The sequence below is a fragment of the Arachis stenosperma genome, chromosome 9, assembly GCF_014773155.1.
Source record: "Arachis stenosperma cultivar V10309 chromosome 9, arast.V10309.gnm1.PFL2, whole genome shotgun sequence".
Lineage (NCBI taxonomy): Eukaryota > Viridiplantae > Streptophyta > Magnoliopsida > Fabales > Fabaceae > Arachis > Arachis stenosperma.
The window spans coordinates 86,205,285-86,215,147 of record NC_080385.1 but is presented as its reverse complement, the minus strand read 5'-3'; the positions used below and the strand labels follow the sequence as shown (position 1 = coordinate 86,215,147).

The window sequence follows — 9,863 nt, the reverse complement described above, 5'->3', positions numbered from 1 at the left end:
TGATGCTCAGAGCCTTGGGCCATGTTCTTTTTGCTTTTGTATTCTCTTTATTTTCTTTTGTTTTGTTTGCTGCTTCTTAGATCAATAAATTTTTGAGAATTTCCACAATACTTCTTTGAACTTCATGTCCTGCCTATGAGCTCCTATGCAAGTTTTCATAAGCATGCAACCTCAATACATAATCACACAACTAGAACCGCCACTTCACCTAATCTTTTGCTTGCCTCAAAATTGTTTAATTCCTCAATCCTTCTTTACAAAGAACTATCATGTGATGCATTTTTTTGACATATTGAGTGCAAACAAGTTTTGGAGAGTATAGTGTTGTAAATGATCAAACATCTCAATTATTGAATTACAGAAAAACTATATTATGCAGACAGACATGGATACAATATCACTTTCAATCATAGCAGTGTCTGATGCAAAATAATCACTTAACAATACAACCTTTTGGAGTTTATTTGCTTTCCTCCTCATCATCATCATCATTGCTGGTTTTAGCATTCCTCTTTCATTTCTTTGATTGATGATGCTTAATTTTTCCAAAAGCTTGTACGATGCTCTGCACTGATATTGAAAGCTGCTTGTTCCCCAAGCACTTAAAAAAAATTGGTTAGCATGCATTAATTATGTGTAGGCTTTTGAACTTACTTTGGTGTGGGAACACCAAACTTAGTACCTTGCCAGTGGTTCTCATGCATCAAATTAACCATATGTGAACTCTTTTTCTTTGCTAAAAGTAACAAAACTAAAACCTAGGAAATAGCAAAATAGTTAACTAGTTTATCTAAATGCTTGAAGCTAGCATTATGCAAGGAGTGAGAATATGTTTTATGATGAGATTTTGGTGGAACACCAAACTTAGAATCCTTCATTCTCCCTTATATTATTTTGGTGTGCAACACCAAACTTAGCTTCTTACAATATAGATAAAACTAATTAGCCCTTTTTATTGAAATAGATATGAAAAGATGGTTACCTCCGGTTGGGTTGCCTCCCAACAAGCGCTCTTTTATTGTCACTAGCTTGACATCCTCTGTGCTTGCTCAGCTCAGATTCTGAGCTTCCTTCTCCTTGGCCCATTGTCCTCCTAAGTGAGGTTTTGCTTTGTGATGCTCATCTTGGATGAGTAATTCTTTTCTTTTAGCCCTCTTCTCACTCATTTCTGTGAGGTTCTTGGCTAATTGTTCTATTTGCCCCTCAATTCTCCCGAGTGAGGCTTCCTGGTGTTTACTTATCATCTCTTGATGTTTCATTATTCTCTCTACTAAGATCTCTAGATTGGTGATCCTCTGAGAGTCTTGTGAGATTGGTTGGTTGTGGGGTGTTGGGGGTTGGAAGGGTGGGTAGTGTGGTGGTATGTATTGATTGTTGTTGGTATGGTGGTGTTTTTGCAGGTTTGGGAAATTGGGGTTGTTGTAGTTGAAGTCCCTTTGTTCCTGATGTTGAGATTCCCTCATTCTTAGATAAGAATGTGGCTTCCATGGTGGAAATTGTGCATTCACTGTAGTAGAATGGAGAAAATCAATTTGTCTAGCTATTGACTCCAATTGTTGCTGAGTTTGCTGATGTAGCTGTTTGCTTTGATTCATGACTACCTTCATTCCTTCAAGATTCATTATCTCCTTTTCTGAAGTTGCATTCTGTGGGGTCTCAAATGAGTGTTGGTTATTGGCTCTCTTGTCATTAAACTCTGCAGTTCCTTGGTCAGCTGCTGTTGCTTTGAGTAGGTCATCTGAGAAGTAATCCACCGCTCTTCTTGTTTCTGGGGTTAATCCTTCATAGAACGCTTGGAAACCCACTTTGTCATTTGCTTTCATGTGTCTTTCCCATGCTTTGAACAATGGTTCTTCCTCTCCTTGTATGAATGGATGTATTCCCTCTTTCATCTTGATGTTTTGTTGGGATGAGGAGAATTTGGCTAGAAATTTGGCAACCAAATCATCCCAACTAGTGATACTTTCTTGGGGAAAAGTTTTAAGCCATTGTGCCGCTTCATCCCTTAGTGAGAAGGGGAATAACAAGAGCTTATAGGCATCATGATTTGCACAATCGGAGTTGACAGCACCACACGTCCTCAGAAAAACAGATATGTGCTGTTTAGGATCCTCTAATGGATTCCCACCATAGGAGCAATTGTTCTTGATTAGTGCAATGAGTTGAGGCTTCATGTCGTGATGTTCTTCCTCCTCAGAGATCCCTTCTACAATAATAGCCTTTCCTCTGGTTTCTCTTCTTTCCTGTGACATACAAATCAATCACAAGGAATACACATTGGTATTTTTGAAAATTGAGTGTAGTTAATTGAGACGAAACCTCAAAAAGTTAGCGTGTTAATAGAGGCAAATCTTCAAACAGTTAGTGTGTTAATCAAAAATTAAAGAGAAAATACTTGATCTAGATCTCCGCTTCACTTAATCATTGTCAATCTAATCAATCCCCGGCAATGGCACCAAAAACTTGATGTGCGGAAAACGATCCGACACAAAATTCACCGGCAAGTGCACTAGGTCGCATCAAGTAATAATAACTCACGGGAGTGAGGTCGATCCCACAGAGATTGAAGGATTGAGCAATTTTAGTTTAGTGGTTGATTTAGTCAAGCGAATCAAGATTTGGTTGAGTGATTTGTGATTTGCGGAATTTAAATTTCATAGAAGGTAAAGGGAATGGGTAAATTGCAATGAAATTAAAGAGAACTGAAATTTAAAGTGCTGAATCTTAAAGTGCAAGAAATTAAATGGCAGAAACTTAGAACGCAAGAAATGTAAATTGCAGGATCTTAAAGTGCAAGAAATGTAAATGGCTTGAATTGTAAAGGGAATTGGGAATTTGATTTGCAGAAATTAAACAAGGAAAAGTAAATTGCAACAAACAGAGAAATAGAAGATGACTTGGATTAAGTCGGATCTTAAAACAGAAATGTAAATGAACATGAAAAGCATTAAACAGAGGGTGTAAAGGGAATTCAGATCTCAGGACCCAAGAGACTAGATAACCAAGTGTAGATCTCAATGCCTTCCTAGATCCACCAAGAACAATTTCAAAGGAAATGAAGATTGCAAAGAAAGTAGATGAAAAAGTAATTAACCGAAACGGAAATTCAATTAAGCAGAGAATAAAACAAGATCCCAAGGTGAGACTGAAACAGAAGTTCTTCAATTCTCCACCCAAGATCCGAAGCAAGAAAAGTAAAGAGTATTCGAGCAAGAACAAGGAAGACGAGAGATCAATTCTCTTCCCAAATTCCCTTGAATTAAAACAACAATGCAAAAATGTAAAGTGAGCTCTCTACTAAGTGCACTAAATCCAAAACCAAAAAGAAAGCTCCCTAAAAACTTAAATCCTATGCTATTTATACACTTTCTTCAATTGGTCTTCAAACCTTGAATTGGGCCTTTGCTCGTGATGGAATTGGGTTGATAGAGGCCTTGGTTGATTGCTCTTGGAGTTGGGGAGAGAACCAAAGTGAACCGGGTTTGGAATCATGAAAGCTTGAGTAAAAGTTTGAGTAAAAGTTTGAGGCAAACTTTTACTCAAACTTTTCATATCAGTCACCCATCCTTGCTGCTACCAATGTTTGGGCCAAAGTTTGGGGTCAAACTTTTGCTCAAACATTGGCTCCCCCTTGCACACTCATGGCGCCAACGTTTGCCAAAAAGTTTGAGGCAAACGTTGGCGCAAACTTTTGCTCTCCAGGGTGTTGATTTGTGATGCCAACGTTTGCCAAAAAGTTTCAGGCAAACGTTGGCTCAAGCTTTTCTTCCAAAAGTTTACGCAAAAGTTTGAGGCAAACTTTTGGTCAAGCTTTTTGCTCCCTGGTTCATTTTCACTTATTCCAAAAGTTTGAGCTAAAGTTTGAGGCAAACTTTTGCTCAAACTTTTTGTCCTCTCTTCCTCCTAGCCATTCCTTCTTGCTTCAGCCTTTCTCCAAGCTTTCTTCACCTATCATCAATCAACCAACCACATCAAAGCTATGCTCAAAATCATGAGATATTCATTCTTTCATAATATGTGACAATTATAGCATAAAACCTCATGAAATTGCATTAATTCATCTATGGTTGATTAAATCAAAGGAAACATGAAATCTACCTAATTGACTTGCTTATGGCTCAAGAAAGTGCATAATTCAATTGAAAACAAAAGAAAAAGGCTAGTGAAACTAGGCTAAGATGACTTGTCATCAATACGCATCCTAGCTCTCGCTTGTAGAACGGAAGTGGTTGTCAGGCACGCGTTCATGAGGATGGATGATGATGAGTGTCACGGATCATCACATCTATCAGGTTGAAGTACGAATGGTATCTTAGAACAGGAATAAATTGAATTGAATAGAAAATAGTAGTAATTGCATTAAAACTTGAGGTACAGCAGAGCTCCACACCCTTAATCTACGGGGTGTAAAAACTCCACCGTTGAAAATACATAAGTGATGAAGGTCCAGGCATGGCCGAATGGCCAGCCCCCAATGTCTAAGATCACATAAACTGATCAAAGATATCTAATACAATAGTAAACTATCCTATTTATACTAGACTAGCTACTAAGGTTTACAGAAGTAAGTAATTAATGCATAAATCCACATCCGGGGCCCACTTAGTGTGTGTTTGGGCTGAGCTTGATCTTTACACGAGCTGAGGCTTCTTTTGGAGTTGAACGCCAAGTTGTAACGTGTTTTTGGCGTTCAACTCTGGTTCATGACTTGTTTCTGGCGTTTGACTCCAGAATGCAGCATGGAACTGGCGTTGAGCGCCAGTTTACGTCGTCAAACCTCGAATAAAGTATGGAGCATGGAATTGGCGTTGAGCGCCATTTGGAGTTCTTTAGCTCCAGAAAATCCATTTCGAGTGCAGGGAGGTCAGATTCCAACAGCATCAGCAGTCCTTTGTCAGCCTTCTATTAGAGTTTTGCTTATGTCCCTCAATTTCAGCCAGAAAATACCTGAAATCACAGAAAAACATACAAACTCATAGTAAAGTCCAGAAATGTGAATTTAGCATAAAAACTAATGAAAACATACCTAAAGGTAACTAGATCATACTAAAAACTGCCTAAAAACAATGCCAAAAAGCGTATAAATTATCCGCTCATCACGACACTGATGAGCGGATATTTTATACGCTTTTTGGGGGTAATTTCATGTAGATTTTAGTATGTTTTAATTGGTTTTTAGTAGAATATTATTGGTTTTTAGGCAAAAATCATATTTCTGGACTTTACTATGAGTTTGTGTGTTTTTCTGTGATTTCAGGTATTTTCTGGCTGAAATTGAGGGAACTGAGCAAAAATCTGAGTTAGGCTGAAAAAGGACTGCTGATGTTGTTGGATTCTGACCTCCCTGCACTCGAAATGGATTTTCTGGAGCTACAGGAGTCCAATTGGCGTTCTCTCAACGGCGTTGGAAGACATCCAGGGCTTTCCAGCAATATATAATAGTCCATACTTTGCGCGAGGATAGACGACGTAACTTGGCGTTGAACGCCAAGTACATGCTGCTGTCTGGAGTTAAACGCTAGAAACACGTCATGATCCGGAGTTGAACGCCTAAAACACGTTATAACTTGGAGTTCAACTCCAAGAAAAGCCTCAGTTCGTGGATAGCTTTAGTCTCAGTCCCAGCACACACCAAGTGGGCCCCAGAAGTGGATTTCTGCACCAATTATCTTAGTTTACTCATTTTCTGTAAACCTAGGTTACTAGTTTACTATTTAAACAACTTTTAGAGACTTATTTTGTACCTCATGACATTTTTCAGATCTGAATTACATACTTTTTGACGGCATGAGTCTCTAAACTCCATTGTTGGGGGTGAGGAGCTCTGCAGCGTCTCGATGAATTAATACAATTCCTTTGTTTTCCATTCAAACACGCTTTTTCTTATCTAAGATGTTCATTCGCGCTTAATTATGGAGAAGGTGATGATCCGTGACACTCATCATCTTCCTCAATCCATGAACGTGTGCCTGACAACCAGCTCCGTTCTACATCAGATTGAATGAGTATCTCTTAGATTCATTACTCAGAATCTTCGTGGTATAAGCCGGATTGATGGCGGCATTCATGAGAATCCGGAAAGTCTAAACCTTGTCTGTGGTATTCCGAGTAGGAGTCTGGGATTGAATGACTGTGACGAGCTTCAAACTCCTGAAGGCTGGGCGTTAGTGACAGACGCAAAAGAATCAATGGATTCTATTCCAACCTGATTGAGAACCGACAGATGATTAGCCGTGCTGTGACAGAGCATAGGAACGTTTTCACTGAGAGGATGGGAAGTAGCCATTGACAACGGTGACACCCTACATAGAGCTTGCCATGGAAGGGACCTTGCGTGTGGAAAAGGATTTCAAGGAAGAGTTGAAGTTCAGAGGACAAAGCATCTCCAAAACTCCAACATATTTCTCATTACTGCACAACAAGTAACGCTTTTATTCTCTTCTATTTTTCCAATCTAATAATTCCAACTAATAATTTTAATTAATTTCCTGACTAAGAATAATAAAATAAACATAGCTTGCTTCAAACCAATAATCTCCGTGGGATCGACCCTTACTCACGTAAGGTATTACTTGGACGACCTAGTGCACTTGCTGGTTAGTTGTGCGGATCACAAATTCGTGCACCAAGTTTTTGGCGCCGTTGCCGGGGATTATTCGAGTTTGAACAACTAAAGGTTTATTTTATTTCTTAGATTAGGAATAATCTATTTTTATTGTTATAGAGTCATTAAATCTTGATAGGATAGTTTCTTTTCAAAAAAAAAAATTTTCAAAATTTATTATTTTTCTTAATTAATTGCTAATTTTCGTGAGTTTAGTGTCTTGTTCTAAGTTTGGTGTCAATTGCATATTTTATATTTTTCTTTAAAATTTTCGACTTGTGTTCTTTGTTCTTCATCGATCTTCAAGTTGTTCTTGTTTATTTTTCTTGTTTGATCTTAAGTTTTTCTTGTTTTGTGTCTTTTCTTGTTTTTCTTGTGCTTTTTCAAAACATTAACTTTCAAAAAAAAAATTATATTTTTATCCATAAATATGATACATTTTTAAAATCAACATTGAAGTTACTGCCCAATTGGCTGGAGCATTGGTAGTTGTTCTTGATAATTGGGTATCTTCTTTGGAATCTTTTTCAAAAATAATTTTTCTTTGATTGAATCTTGTGCCAAACTCTAAGTTTGGTGTTTTCTTGTTGATCTTTCTTTAATTTTTGAAAATCTTATTAAAGTTTTCTAAAAATTTTAAGTTTGGTGCTCTTCCTTTTGTTCTTGGTGTTCTTGTGAATCTTCAAAGTGTTCTTGAGTTTTTCTTGTGTCTTGATCTTAAAATTTTTAAGTTTGGTGTTCCTTGGTGTTTTCCCTCCAAAATTTTCGAAAATAAGGAGCATTAGATCTAAAAATTTTAAGTCTTGTGTCTTTTGTGTGTTTTTATCTTTCATCATAAAATTCAAAATTCAAAAATAATATATTTTCTAACTAATTTTGAACTACATTTTTCGAAAATTTTATATAAAAATTCAAATTTCAATTTCAAAATATTTCCAATTTCTTTTATTTATTTTTGTTTTTTATTTTATTTTATAAAAATTAAAAAAAAATTAAATAATATCAACATATATATCATCTCTTTTATTCCATCATGGAATTAAGTGGGAATGAACAGTCCAGGAGGACTCTGGGGTCATATGCTAACCCCACTACTGCTTCATATGGGAGTAGTATCTGTATACCCTCCATTGGAGTTAGTAGCTTTGAGTTGAATCCTCAGCTCATTATCATGGTGCAGCAAAACTGCCAGTATTCCGGTCTTCCACAGGAAGAACCTACAGAGTTTCTGGCACAATTTTTACAAATTGCTGACACAGTACATGATAAGGAAGTAGATCAGGATGTCTACAGATTATTACTGTTTCCGTTTGCTGTAAAAGATCAAGCTAAGAGATGGTTAAATAACCAGCCTAAGAACAGCATAAAAACATGGAAACAGCTGTCAGAAAAATTCCTGAATCACTATTTCCCTCCAAAACGGATGACACAGCTAAGGCTAAGCATCCAAGGCTTCAAACAAGGAGATAACGAATCCCTTTATGATGCCTGGGAGAGATACAGAGAGATGCTAAGAAAATGCCCCTCTAAAATATTTTCAGAATGGGTGCAATTAGACATCTTCTACTATGGGCTTGCAGAAAAAGCTCAGATTTCTCTAGACCACTCAGCTGGTGGATCTATACATATGAGAAAAACAATTGAAGAAGCTCAAGAGCTTATTGATACAGTTGCCAAAAATTAGCATCTGTACCTAAGCGGTGAATCTTCCATGAAAGAAGAAGCTAAAACAGTAACTGCTGAACTCAGTCCTGTAGATCAGGCTAATGAATTCAATCAGCAATTAGACTTTCTAACTCAGCAGCTAGCCGAATTCAAGGAAATACTACAGGAAACAAGAATGGCTAACAGGAATATGGAAGTACTACTAAAGCAAACAGAAAAGCAACTGTCAAAACAAATAGCAGAAGAATGCCAAGCAGTTCAATTAAAAAGTGGGAAAGCATTAAATACCTCACTTCAAAGCAGCAGAAAGCCAAGAAATGAACAAATAGCTACTCAAAATCCCTCTGAGGACAATCAGAGCCCAGAGAGGAATAAAGCTGGCGCTGAACGCCCAGCTCATGCTCATTCCTGGCGTTCAACGCCAGAAACAAGCATGAATTCGGCGTTGAACGCCCAAAGAGAGCATAGTTCTGGCGTTCAGACGCCAGTAACAAATAAGGAGGTAGCATCTAACGCCACTCCAGCTTCCACCCCTGGCATTCAATTGCCAGTGGGGGATCAGTCACATACAAGTGCTGATAACAACCCTTCTAAAAAGGCTTCCCAACCCACTTCTGTAGGTAATAAACCTGCAGCAACTAAGGTTGAGGAATACAAGGCCAAAATGCCTTATCCTCAAAAACTCTGCCAAGCGGAACAGGATAAGCAATTTGCCCGCTTTGCAGACTATTTCAGGACTCTTGAAATAAAGATCCCGTTTGCAGAAGCACTTGAGCAAATACCCTCTTATGCTAAGTTCCTGAAAGAAATCTTAAGTCATAAGAAGGATTGGAGGGAGACTGAAAAAGTTTGCCTCACTGAAGAATGCAGTGTAGTCATTCTGAAAAGCTTACCTGAGAAGCTTAAAGATCCTGGGAGCTTTATGATACCATGCACATTAGAGGGTACTTGTACCAAGCAAGCTTTATGTGATCTTGGGGCAAGTATCAACCTAATACCTGCATCTACTATCAAAAAGCTTGGTTTAACTGAAGAAATCAAACCAACCAGGATATGTCTTCAACTTGCTGATGGCTCCATTAAATATCCATCAGGCGTGATTGAGCACATGATTGTTAAGGTTGGGCCATTTGCCTTTCCTACTGACTTTGTGGTGCTGGAAATGGAGGAGCACAAGAGTGCAACTCTCATTCTAGGAAGACCTTTCCTAGCAACTGGCCGAACCCTCATTGACGTCCAAAAAGGGGAAGTAACCTTGAGAGTCAATAAGGAGGAGTTCAAGTTGAATGTTGTCAAAGCCATGCAACATCCAGACACCCCAAATAACTGCATGAGTGTTGATATTATTGACTCTCTGGTAAGAGAGGTCCATATGGCTGAGAGTCTTGAATCAGAGCTGGAGGACATCTTTAAAGATGTTCAGCCTGATCTAAAGGAATCAAAGAGAATGGTAGAACCTCTGAAAATCCCTCAGGAAGAGGGACACACAAGAGCTCTTGGTGGTCCATCAGTGATCTTAAGGGCATTAGCCCAGCTAGATGCATACACAAGATCTTACTGGAGGGTGACGCCAAACCAGTGGTTCAACCACAAA

At 38.2% G+C, this 9,863-nt stretch overlaps 1 protein-coding gene across 1 annotated transcript; it reads right to left on the bottom strand.

Annotated features, from left to right (window-relative positions):
• Positions 1-1,049: 1,049 nt before the first annotated feature.
• LOC130949677 (uncharacterized) lies at positions 1,050-2,252 on the bottom strand. The gene has a single exon (XM_057878331.1). It carries the CDS (start codon positions 2,250-2,252, stop codon positions 1,050-1,052), a length of 1,203 nt encoding a protein of 400 aa, XP_057734314.1.
• Between the last annotated feature and the right edge of the window lie 7,611 nt (positions 2,253-9,863).

Coding starts and splice junctions, on each gene's coding strand:
- LOC130949677 (XM_057878331.1), bottom strand. CDS start 2,252: ATGTCACAGGAAAGAAGAGAAACCAGAGGAAAGGCTATTATTGTAGAA.